At 34.9% G+C, this 13,531-nt stretch overlaps 1 protein-coding gene across 1 annotated transcript; it reads left to right on the forward strand.

Moving 5' to 3' along the window:
• Window positions 1-11,924: 11,924 nt before the first annotated feature.
• On the forward strand, window positions 11,925-13,064 carry LOC122579780 (protein PHOSPHATE-INDUCED 1-like). Its single transcript, XM_043752015.1, has one exon. It carries the CDS (start codon window positions 11,970-11,972, stop codon window positions 12,912-12,914), a length of 945 nt encoding a protein of 314 aa, XP_043607950.1. The 5' UTR covers window positions 11,925-11,969; the 3' UTR covers window positions 12,915-13,064.
• The last annotated feature ends 467 nt before the right edge of the window (window positions 13,065-13,531 follow it).

A 13,531-nucleotide genomic window follows, 5' to 3' on the forward strand; every position in this document is an offset into this window, starting at 1 on the left:
ACTAAATCCCTTATTTCAATACCATCAGTTATGGACTTAAGCGCGAATATTTGTGAATAGATCTATTAGGTTTGGCACTCCCACCCGCGTTAGTAGCGCTAACTTGATCGGCATGATCAAACGGGTGCATGATATTTGATCCATAGTACTTGAGGATGAAAGTACTACGCATGGGGTAAATGTAACATCGTTAAGCTTCGGTATTGGGAGCTTAGTGCTATAGTACTATATATTATGTTATATGTATAAGAAAACCTTGTGATCCATAAACTATGTTGATATGATAAACATATGACTCACCAACTTTATGTTGACATTTTAGCATGTATTTCTCAGGTGACCAGTGTTTTGGAATGTCATGGAGCGAAGTAGGAATCTCTTATGAAGTATTCAAGAGTCATGTACTAAATTATAAATAAGATCTCTTATGTATTTCCTAGCTACTTAATTGTAAGGTTATGTCTTGAGACATTGGTATTAATGAATAAAAACGATACGTTTAGTGGTCATTCTCTGCACAATTTGTGTTATGGTCCTTTATAGTCATAACTCGCCAAAGCGATTTGGCGGGTTGTGACATATGACATCATTATTTGATTTAATGGCTCTAACTGAAAATTGAACTTTATTTAAGGATATATATTTCTTCAATTATGAATTAAGGTTTTTCTTTTATATATATTTAGAGATAACTTAATTGTGCTAGCCTTTTTTGTGATTTCATAAAGTTATATAAACATAAATGGTTAGGTGGAAATTATAGTCATTTTCTTGTTCTTAAGAATTTACTCGTAATATAAATGACCATATGACATGTATAATACTAAAAACTATTACTCTGTGCTATTATTATTATTTTCTGAATATGTGCAACCAAAATGAATTTGAATATTTGAAACGTCATGTAGAACTTATTAAGGATATTACCTAGTTTAAATATAGTTTTACGAAGTGGCTGGTTTCAATTTTTCTCTCAAAGCCTATATCGTAATGGCCGATTTCTTCAATATTGTTGCCTTCAAACAATGCGCAATAGCCTTTTTCAGCCTATACCGTAGTGGCCGGTTTTAATTCGTACATTTTTTTTCTTTCTCTTTTTGATCCAACGAGCAACCTGTTTTTTTTTTCTTTTCTTTTTGCTCCAACGAGCAACTTAATTCTTTTTTTCATCAAATTTTTAGCTCCTCAGTCAGGTTTTTCGCTACCTCAAAAACAAAACTGGTAACGAAAGATCAATGTTATTTACAAATTCAAGTCCAAGATCATGGCCGTCTCGTCGATTTTAAAAGCCTTGTTCTATTATTATATTAGGCCTTTTATAATAAACTATTTATATAAATATTCCCAAAATATTATTATACAGTATATCAATATCGTTTGTTCTTAATCTTCCATTTTCATTGAAGTTTTTTTTTCCATTAAATATTTATATTCTACGGATTATATCAAACTAAAAGTGCTTTTCTTTACTACGACAAAAATAATTAACATGTTGAAATATTAATTAACATCAACTTAAAAAATCTCAAAGCAAACATGTACCATATAATTCAATTTGGAGATTATATAGATACATAATTTAAATAGTATAAAATAGCTAAGGTGTATGTTGGGCTGTTTTGTAAACCTCGTATTAAAAATTGGAATACATGAACTATAAAAAGTTTATACTAGGGATGTGCACGGGCGAAACCCGGCCCGACCCGTGAGCCGCGAAAGCATGAAAAATGAAACCGTGATCCGGCCCATGAAGGTCCGGGTCAGGTCGGGTCGGGTTCGGGCGGGTCACGAGTTTCCTTCACAAGTTTTCAGTTTTTGGCTTCACCCGATTCGGCCCAGCCCGACCCGTCCAACCCATGACCAGCGAATGCACTAAAAACATGACCCGTGACTCGACCCGTTAGTGTTTCAGGCGGGTCGGTTTTGGGTCGGATCACGGGTTTCGGTCCAAATGCTCATCCCTAGTTTATACATAAATCAATATTAATACTTAGTAGATACTACATACATAATATAAAAGTTGGGCCCTAAATATTTTGTAGGCCTTGTTCCATTGAACAGGTTGAATAGGCTTTCCTCCAGCCTTGTCCAAAATGGGCTTTCCTGACAAGTCAACCATCTTACAGCCTTACAGGGCGTATTAAGGATATTACCTAATTTTAATATAGTTTCCTAATTGTATTGTATTTAGTACATTAATTAATAATTCTAGTTTTCTTATTGTTAGTATTTCTTTACTTGTTAGAAAAGTTGTATTTGGCTATATACAGCTCTTTATTCATCATATCACATTAAAACTATTTTGAATAGCCACATGTCATTTAGTAGCTATTAGTTTAATCTTCATTAAAATTTATAATTTAAGACATTTATTCACCATCGTAACTTCTTTGAATCTCTATATTGTTTAGTCAAGTCAACCTATTAGAAACTCTTCACACAATTAGTCAATTCTTAAAGAATTTCAACTTGGAATATTTGATCATATTTACAATTTGAGAGTAAAAAAAACATTTGGTAACTACCATTTTAGGACTGTTACTTGAAATCAAAAGTAAACTTAAAACGACACATGCCTATATACATTTATTTGTTAACATTTCATGTCTAATTTAAACGTTTATAGTTGCTTATTATTTGCATAACATTTTGTAGATTTATTTTGTAATTCAGATGTTTACTGTGCTAAAAAGGAGCTAAAGACGACATTAGCAATTTAGCATGGATAAAAACTTTATTAGTGAAGTGACGAAGTTTGGGTATTGCCCATGGAAAAGTCGAGACATGAAACGTAGTAAAAAAAATACAAGAACAAAATGTTGGAGTGGATCATATGGGCCAAGTCTTTAATTCTTTTTCTTTTTGGGCTAAAGATTTTCCCTCTTTGGGACGAGAGTTGCCCAAGTAAGAAAACAGCAAAAGATTAGCAGCTTACATTTCCAACACACATTATGTCAATACAAATTTTATGTAACCCAGATCGTATAAGAGAAAATTATTATATTTTAAAAGTGATCACACAATTCGTATTGATATCTGGCCTTGAAATATATTCCCTTATTTACAAATTTGACAATAGTCACCATATTGTTTGGTAAAACTCTAGGAATTGCTCTGATCGACACATTAATTCAAAATCAAACACATTTGTGGTTAATGCTATTTATAGTAATTGCTTTCCAAAGCAAACTAACTTTATTTTAAATTCAAATCAAACTAAACAACAAGCATAAGAGCTTTCTAAAAAAAACCTTAGTTTGAGACCTAGACTGTCATATCTGAAACACTCTATTAGAAACATTTCGTTGTACCTAGGTAACTATAATGAGTTGAGTCTGTTCAAAGGCAGACAATGTAAGGTTACAATTTGGTGATAACTGACAAGTAGCCAACATATTAGGTCAAGTTACATATAAATTGTATCATGACGTTTAAATGAAGAACACACCGAACAATTGAAATCTAGATACTATTTGGTTTATGTGGGCCAACTTTGCAAAAGTAAATATTGTGGGCTACTAGGTTTTTTTTTTCCTATCCGCATGTTACTCGAGTATTGTATTGTCTCTGCCACTATATGAGGTAAGTTGCTGTAAACCTGTAAGTTATTTTTCATTTTGTGGTATATGAGTATAATATATATATAGAGCTAATTGCAGGATTCAGTCCCCGTGGTTTACTTATTTTCATAGTTTACATCCCTGCTAAGTTTTTATAAACAAATCCGTCCAAACTTGTCATATTCTTTGTATAAGAAATGGTAATCAAGGATCTTTTGTTTATTTCATGTCTGATTATCAAATACATTGAGCAGAGCTATCGACTAAATACTAGAATGAAAACTACCAATATGGAAATACAATATTTAGAATACGTAAATTATGGGAGCAAATAAGGCAAGGATTGGGCATGGTCAATAATGCAATAATGGTGAAAAATAGGAGATTCTAAGTCTCCCCCTCAAGTTGGAGCGTGTAGATTTCTAATGCCCAACTTGTCAAACAAGAACTTAAGTTGTTGAGTGCCCAATCCTTTTGTGAACAGGTCTGCAATTTGCATGCTGGTGTGAATGCGTAATGGTTGAACTTCTTGGGACTCGACTCTTTCCCGAAGTTGTTGAGTGCCCAATCCTCAAGTTGGTGCAATTTGCATCCTTTTGTGAATGCATGCTGCAATTTACATTCTAAACCTTTATTTTAATAATTAACACTTTAAGCTCTTATCTTTTAAAAATTTTCACTATCACAATTACATCAACCTCCTCATACTTATAATTGTCTTTAAAGGGAAACTTTTCTTCATAGAATTTCACATCACGTGAAACAATAATTTTCTTGGTTTCTATGTCGAGAACCTTGTAACCTTTTGTGCCTTGGAGATATCCTAAGAAGACGCCGGGCCTCCCCCTCATTTCAAATTTATCTCCTTTAGTGTTTGTATTTCGATAATAAGTAAGGCAACCAAAAACTCTCATGAAGTCGTAATCAGGAGTTTGATTAAAAACCAACTCGAAAGGTGTTTTGTTATTAATGACCCTTGATGGCAAACGATTGATTATGTATGTGGCGGTTAAATACACTCTCCCCAAAATCTTTTTGGTAGATTCGCTTCAAATCTTAGAGAACGTGCAACCTCGAGCAAATGTCTATGTTTTCGTTCAACGACCCCATTTTGTTGTGGGGTGTCAGGGCAAGTAGTTTCAAGGAGAATCCCACGTTCATTATAGAAAGACAACATGTCGTTTGACATGAACTCGCCACCATTATCACATCTTATTTTCTTAATTGTCTTTTCAAATTGCGTGTTTACCATTTGACAAAAATTCTTGAAGCATTTGTTTGCTTCATGTTTAGACCTTAAAAGATACACCCATGTTGCTCGATTATAATCATCCACTATGGTTAGAAAGTAGGTTGCCCCCGAGAAAGAAGGTGTACGATACCTTCCCCAAATATCACAGTGAATCAATTCAAAACAAGCATTTGTTTTGGTAAGACTATACTCAAAGGGAAGCCTAGTGTGTTTGGCTTTATGACATGAATCACAAAAATTATTTGAAGAAGTACATTTGAGAAAAGAGAGTGCAAAGAGTTTGTCATTTGAGGCATGTCCCAACCTTTTATGCCAAATGTTTCCAATAATCATCAAAGCTTTCCTAACACAATCCGCCATCTTCATACGATAAAGACCTTTCTTACAATATCCCACACCAATCACATTCCTTGTATGGAGTTTTTGCATGACACAAAAGTCGGGAAAAAACGTGACTGCGCATTGAAGATCATTGGCCAACCGACTAACCGACTAGAGATTACAAGTAAAATCGGGTACAAGTAAGACCCCTTTCATTCTACACCCCGTTCCAAAATATGATCGCCCCTTCCCATTACGGGAATGGCGTCACCGTTTGGAATTATAACAGGCTTTTTGTTTGGGTTTTTGATTTTGTTTTCAAGTATGTCGCTTGTGTGAGTAATATGATATGTGGCTCTAGAGTCTACCACCCATTCGTTTTCTTCATCTTTGTTACATGCCATGCTGGCAACTTGTGGAATGATGTCTTTGAGATTGTTTTGATAAAAAAAGTTCCAAGAACAATTCATATTGTTCTTGTGACAAGCCTGGTATGGGACACACTCGTGTCGTCTTCCGCGATTCTTCATCATGTTTGGTGTTGGGTATGGCTACATCTCTGAGTTAGTTTGAGGCATGTTTCCTTGCAATAAAATTGGGAATGGAGTGAACAAGTTTTGGTTTTGTGATAGGGTTTTAAAAACCGCCCTGGTACCATATAAGAAATGGTAATCAAGGATCTTTTGTTTATTTCATGTCTGATTATCATATACATTGAGCAGAGCTATCGAATAAATAATAGAATGAAAACTACCAATATGGAAATACAATATTTAGAATACGTAAATTATGGGAGCAAATAAGGCAAAGATTGGGCATGGTCAATAATGCAATAATGGTGAAAAATAGGAGATTCTAATACTTTGCAAGTTACGCCTCTGGCTAACGACGTTATTATTTAGCCGTTAACTCAACGCACGTGAGCTGCACGTGAGGGCAGTTTTGTAATCTGTCACCCACAAACAACTTTGTAATTGCACGATTCGTCCTCGTGGTTTGTCCATTTTAGTGGTTTACATCCCTACTCAAGAATTTTCATGGAATGGATCCAAAGTACGCAAATTTGTTGCATGTTCCATCCCTGTGGTTGATGTCGTCAAATGTTTTACGTTAAATGGGATCACGTGCCATAAAAAGTTTGATGGATTTTTCGAAAATTTGCAAACTATCATTGATCTTTTGACGGTGGAACTAAACAACGTTTGGGGTATACAGGTAAGCAAACCTGTTGATGGGTTGGTTAAAAATGCAAAATCCGCATTGATGAGCTTCCCCATTGGAACCAACCACCACCAAGCTCTCACCATTACCACCACCACAAACCACAAACTAAGCTGTTCTGAAACCCAATCGCGGACCGCCACTGATTGATGCGTCTCTATTACCCGAACAACTACTTTGTATGTTGTTTATATATATATATATATATATATATATATATTTATAGGATTCTGGGTCTTCTAGCTTTATACGTGGATGTGTATTAATATGCAGTTTCTTTTTGTTCGAGCCTTAACAACCTAAATATCACAAGATTTAATTTTAAAGTTAATTGGATGAGAAGGAAATCGAATAAAGAGGAATTTGATGATCTGTGAAAGATAGGTGAAAATAATAAGGAAAAAAAACTGAATTGATTTTTGTGGAGTCGTAAGAAGTAAGAAAGAAAAAAAAGAATAGGTGTAGGATTGGGTAGAATGTACGAAAATACCTTCACATGTGTGGCACGTGATTCCATTTAACGGAAAAAAATTGACTACATCAACCACAGGGACGGAACATACAACAAATTTGTGTACTTTGGATCTATTCCACAAAAAATCTTGAGTAAGGATGTAAACCACTAAAATGGACAAACCACAGGGACGAATCGTGTAATTATAAAGCTGTTTGTGGGTGACCGATTACAAAACTGCCCTCACGTGCACCTTACGTGCATCAACTTAATGGCCAAATAATAACGTCGTTAGCCACAGGGACATAACTTGCAAAGAATATGACAAGTTTGGACGGTTTTGTTTTAAAAACTTAACATGGATGTAAACCACGAAATTGGGTAAACCACAAGGACGAATCCTACAATTAACTATATATATATATATACACACACGTGTACTATTATGTTAAATTCAATAAATATTAAATATTTTTTTATTTTTATAAATATATAATTTCGTTTTTTGAACGTTCAGATTCTGTGCGTTTCACTTATCGGTCCCTATGTTTTTCTGAGTGGATGCTATTCGAACTTTCAAGAAATCACAGAGAGAGAAAAACCTTCTATTAATCTGCCAAACGACACAGCGATTAATTCAAGTAGACCTTGTCCCATCAGAATCTAAACATGAGTCCAATTGATCAGTTGTTAAATTTTATATTAGATAAATATAGTGTAAAATATCAAAGAAGAAATACTTGATTCTCCGTAACTTATAGAACGATTGATATAATCAAACATGATAAATGTCAGATCATGTCAAAACTAAAATAAACAAAAGTTTAGGGCTATCTTGATTTGTTTGGTTTTTGATTAATAGATAAGACTTAATTTAACTATTTACGAGATCAAAACAGACCAAAACGCTAAGCCCTGTAAATATCTCTCTATCCCAACACGTATGGGTAATGGATCTGATCCAAATCTAGTAATAAACTGCTGCTTTTCTGGTAAGTGAAAAATCCATGTATATTCCTTGGTCTTCACCTTTCAACTTTTTTTTTCATTTGGGTCAACCGGCTTCTTCAAAATAGTTATGTCTACCTCAGATGACATGGAATGGTCTAATGAAATTATTATGCCACGTATCGTAAGCTACCAAGTCCTTTTGATCGAGATATAATAGCCACTTGCCTGTTGCCTTTCCTCCCACTATCATGTACTGTATATGTTAAAACTTATACGAGTGGTAAGGCTTATGCTAACTCTAAGACATATTTTTCTCTCTCTTTTTCATTGCTACATTAGCTTTTCTTTCTCTTAAACCATCTCTTCCTTACTCACTAGGGGTGTTCATTATTCCGATTAACCAAATAACCCGCCCAATCCATTTGACATATGTACTATTTGGATTGGGTTAATCGGATTTGGTTTGGTGTTTGGGTGAAACCGAATAAGGAAGTTTTTAAATAGTTCGGTTTTGGTTTAGAAAATTTTCAATTGGGGCCCAACCGAAACCCGATTAAGCATTTAGTGTTTAATAAAAACTATAATAACCTAATCTAAATGACATAAATACAACTCTAGTTATTTAAACACGTTAATCCTAAAAGTCTAAATGTACGTAGTTAATTGAATAACCTCAAATGAATAAATAAATCAGTGTAGATTGACATTCGGATTGCATGATTATTCATATATAATAAATTAAAATTTGCCAAGCGACTTTTATTTGGATAATCCAAAATCCGACCAAATAAATCGAACTTTAATTGGGTGGTTTGGATTGGGTGGTCACATATATGGATTGGGTATTGGGTGGTTTACTAATTCTTAAAAAACCGATTAATCCAAACCGAATAACTCTATTCCCCCAAAACCCGACCGAATGAACACCCCTATTACTCACTACCGACCCTACCTCTTTCTCAACTTTTATTTATATTTTAATATATCAAAATAAAAAACACAAACTTAAATTTATTTTTAAAAAACATTACATTAATAAAAAACACATTACAACTAAAGTTCAAACAAATACATAATTAAAACATCACAATTAAATTAAAACTAGATAAAACTAAACTACATTATTAAAACTACATAAAACTACTCGTCGTCCTCGTCCTCATTGTCTTCTTCGTCGTCTTTGACATCAGCATAAAACTTGCTCCCACACTATTCTTACAAGAATTTTCGATATGCCATGTGAGCTTTTAAGTCTTTCATTGACAGACCCGTTGGAATTGGTTTTGCCAAAAACTTCATGGCATCCCTAATCTGGGCCTATTCCAAAGCTTGCTATTGCATGCGAACATACGCAGTAATAGTTTGGGCCGCCTCCGAACCCGATGACCGGTTAGATGTTGCATCGGACGAACTAGACAACCTACGGTCGCCTAATCGGGTCGTCACCAAATAATCCTTCAAATGAGGGACCCGTTCATTTGCCTACTCGTCGAGGCGTTGTCGTTCCAAAAGGTGACCACGTCATGAAGAAGGTCATAGCACCTCTGTTAATGCCAATGTTTCTCCCCTGTCATTCTCTTGTACATCGCAATGGCTGCGTCGGAAACATGTCTGTCATCCATTCCGCTTTGTCGGCCCTGCTGCTTTTCGTACGGGGGCCGTATTTCGTATCCTTGTTGAACATTTCCACAATTTTATTCCAAAACATGGCATCCGATTGATTCCTACCTACGACAACGTCCTGCGAATAATGCATCCAACAGCGTGCCAACAAGTCCATATCATCATCCTCCCGATTCCTTTTCTCTAGCGGTTTCCTGGGCCACCCCCCCCCCCCCCCCGGGCATGAACAACCGTTCCAACTTCATCTTCATCATCATCAAAGGCGACGCTTCCCGCTTCAGGTGCATTTTCTGGGTTTTTTGTTCTTGTTGTTGTTGAAATTTGAACGTCATTTGAGCTTGAGCTAATGCTATTCGTTGAGTTTCGTTCCAATTATGACCCATAATTGGATTGTAGTTTATGGTGTTATAAAATGGTTGTGAAAATGGGTTAACCATAAAGCCTCTGGGAGGACCCATAGGGGGCATGTTAGAGGAGTCTGATGGGTGGCTTGTTTGGCTTTGATTGGTTAATGACATTGCCGATGACAGATAGTCAAGAATTTTGTTTCCACATATCGGCGGAGGCTTGATTTTGGTTAAGGTTTTCTTTGTTTCGAAACATGATTTAGGTGAAGAAGGAGAAAGATTTGAAAGAGTATTTTGTATGTTTGAAAGGATTGTATGTAAAGAAGAGTTTATGTGTGAGTGTGTTGTTTAACAGTGTGAAAGGGTTGTTTAAATAAAAAAAGGAAAAAACAAAAAAAAACTACCGTTGCATTCAAATCTTTTTAAAAAAGTTTTTTTTTGTTTTACTCGGCAAAAAGGGACCCACACACGCTCCTCTTCCCCATCGACCCCCTTCGATGCATGGATGGAAGTTGAGGACTCGGCCAACGACGAATGTACTGGCAATGCGGTCCTCATCGATGAGCCTCACGAAGGAGGTGTCGACGGACCGTTGACACCGGCCTGACTAACTTTATAGGTAAAGTTAACAAAATCTCAATATTTAGATTAAGATTAATATTCAAACTTAATTTTTTAATCTTAACCCTTAATTTTAAGGTAAAGATTTTTAAAAACTGTTCAATTTTACCTCTAAAATTGATACAACTCAAGATGATACAAGGTTTATCGCACCCATCACATCATATAATGATAAATCGGGAGCTTCTATATAACATTGACTATTGCGAAGAAAATATGAAACAACATACAAAGTTAGTTGTCGATTCGTTTTTTTTACTCGGCTTGAAAATATGACTTTTTGGCTTGTGATTCGGAACGTGATCTTAGGACATTTTTAAATACTCGTATTGCATAATATGATTATATATATATATGACGTCTTTATAAACAAAATATAAGTTCATTATCTTAGATAGATTTACTAAAATATTGCATATTTAATAGTTTTGAGTCATAAAATTACAATTTATCTTTAAATTCGCAATAAAAAAATAATCAAAACCACATAAATAAAACAGAAAATTATGTATCAATATATTTTAATATATATATTATATATAACCATAGTATCAAAATATGATGATTATAAGTTTGTGACTCGGTCTAAGTTCACACAACGACTCGTAAGAGTTTAGACAAAAACGAGTCGATCACTCGTTTTTTGTGTAAATCAACTCGACTCGTAAAAATCGACTCGTGACTCCTAAGAGTTTAACAACGACTATTTCACCTAATCGATCGTGGTGAAGTCAGCAATGGATTCGGCGGATCATCCAAATTGGATGGCAGGCCTAATTCTTACTAGTTCTCCGCACTCCCCGAAACGATTCCGCCTTGTCACACAAGAGGGTCTATTATGATAGATAGAGATAGACAGGAATTAAGCAATAAAAACAAAATACCAAAGGCTTACTCCCATTTCTCTCTACTCTATCTATGAAGGCTATGCATACAGTAATTCAAAAGATTAATATGCAATAATTAAAATTACCGATACACAATACTAGCGGATAAAAGCTGGATATAAGTTACATATATGGTTTATTGCTTCCATATTTTGTTGAAGTTGTTTAGGTGACGCGTTTTAAAGGAATTTTTTTTTTTAATTTATGAGAATCCATTTTTCTGTAATGCAGACCCGATTAATATTGTGTAGTCACATTGATGGTCTCATCTAATCATCCTTATCTTTGTGTAATTCGTTGAATGTAATTCGAAACATCCTGTTGTATATATTAAAAAGAAAATTGTGTTAGTAAAGTCAACTAGAGCCTTTTATGCCCGTGCATGCATTAAAAATATACCTCCAATGAGTTTGTATCTTCATGGATTAATCTATATAGTCCTTATCCTTTTCATCAAATTATATGGTCGATGCATTTATTTATTCACGATAAATCCGTGTATTGCAAATACTTTCTGGACAGGTTTATTCCAACCTATCACTTAATTAAAACCCCAACTACATGACATTGTTATATATTTACACTTGATCAAACAGCTGTAACAAATGTAGCTTCCTTTCTCGTTTCCATAATAAAAAAAAAAACCCCACAATATGGAGGGTATAAATACCACATTCTTGACAACAACTTTCACATCACACTTACATCTTTATATTATTTCTTCACTAACCAATGAGTCCTACAACCTTTTTGTTACATTTGCTCTTCATTTGTTCCATTTTTCATGTTACTTTTGCAACGAGACGACTAACTGAGTTAGTTCGCGACTCGTCTAATTTACTGAAATACCATAACGGTCCACTTCTAGCCGGAAATATCTCGGTCAACCTCATTTGGTATGGTAACTTTAAACCGTCCCAAAAAGCCATAATCTCCGATTTTATTACCTCTCTCAATGCTAAATCCCAAAGCCAACACTCCGTCAGCACGTGGTGGAAAACAACCGAAAAGTACCACAACAAATTAAACAAACCAAAGTCAATATCTATCCGACTAGGAAAACAAATATCCGACCCGAAATACTCCTTAGGAAAATCATTAACAGAAAATCACCTTGTTAAACTCGCTTCAAATGTTGCATCACCAATTACCGTTAATATTGTTTTAACCGCAAATGATGTGATAGTCAGAGGATTTTGCTCTGGCAGATGTGGGGCCCATGGTTCGGGGTTGCTAAATCCCAAAACTACCCATGGTAAAGGAAATAAATACAAATTTGCTTATATTTGGGTTGGTAACTCAGAGACACGGTGTCCAGGTCAATGTGCGTGGCCATTTCACCAGCCTATTTACGGGCCACAAGGTGCGCCACTAGTTGCACCAAACAATGATGTTGGTGTAGACGGGATGGTGATAAACTTGGCTAGTTTGTTGGCCGGTACGGTTACAAATCCATTTGGGAATGGGTATTATCAAGGGGACGCAAATGCACCTTTAGAGGCTGCATCTGCGTGTCCAGGGGTGTATGGAAAAGGGGCGTATCCGGGTTACCCAGGGGATTTGTTGGTGGACTCTACTACAGGGGCGAGTTATAATGCAGTCGGTGTAAATAAAAGGAAGTACTTGGTTCCGGCTTTGTATGATCCATTTACTTCAACGTGTTCTACTTTGGTCTAACAATGACTTAAAAATATGTTGTACAAAATAACATATAAAAGAATGTAGTCCTTTTGGTAGCAGATGTAAATCATGTAACTTTTTATTCCTTCATTCTATGTTTTAAAGTGTTTGAATAACATATATGTATTTTTTTATATTTCTTTAGCACCTTCCTTTCTCGTTTCCTTGATATAAAACTCACAACATGTCAAATATAAATACAACAGATTTCAAAAAATACTTTCACATCATCAGTTCCATCTCTATATTACCCATTCATTAAATTGTAGAATAGTTCGGGTGATTTAGATAAATTTAAATGTATCCAAAAACAACTATTAAAATGTAATCATTAATTACCTACCTGGAGTAATGCAATTGATGTTTAATTCCTGTTAGAAAAGAAAAAAAATGTTTACTTAATTCGATCGATTGCAACAATCCGAAAGGTTACTGTTAGCTGTTTCATTTCTTCCATACTTTAGGTCAACCTTTTTGGTCAAATCACAAAAGTCAAACTTGAAGTTTTGTGCCCGTGTATGCATTAAATTATTTCCATCCAGGTCTCACCCTTTTATCAAATTGTATGTATATATATGCATTAATTTATTCACGATAAATCTATAAATTGCACA

The sequence above is a fragment of the Erigeron canadensis genome, chromosome 8 (genome assembly GCF_010389155.1).
Source record: "Erigeron canadensis isolate Cc75 chromosome 8, C_canadensis_v1, whole genome shotgun sequence".
NCBI classification, from domain to species: Eukaryota; Viridiplantae; Streptophyta; class Magnoliopsida; order Asterales; family Asteraceae; genus Erigeron; species Erigeron canadensis.

Excerpts from the sequence above, each read along its gene's own strand:
- LOC122579780 (XM_043752015.1), top strand. The coding sequence starts at position 11,970 with ATGAGTCCTACAACCTTTTTGTTACATTTGCTCTTCATTTGTTCCATT.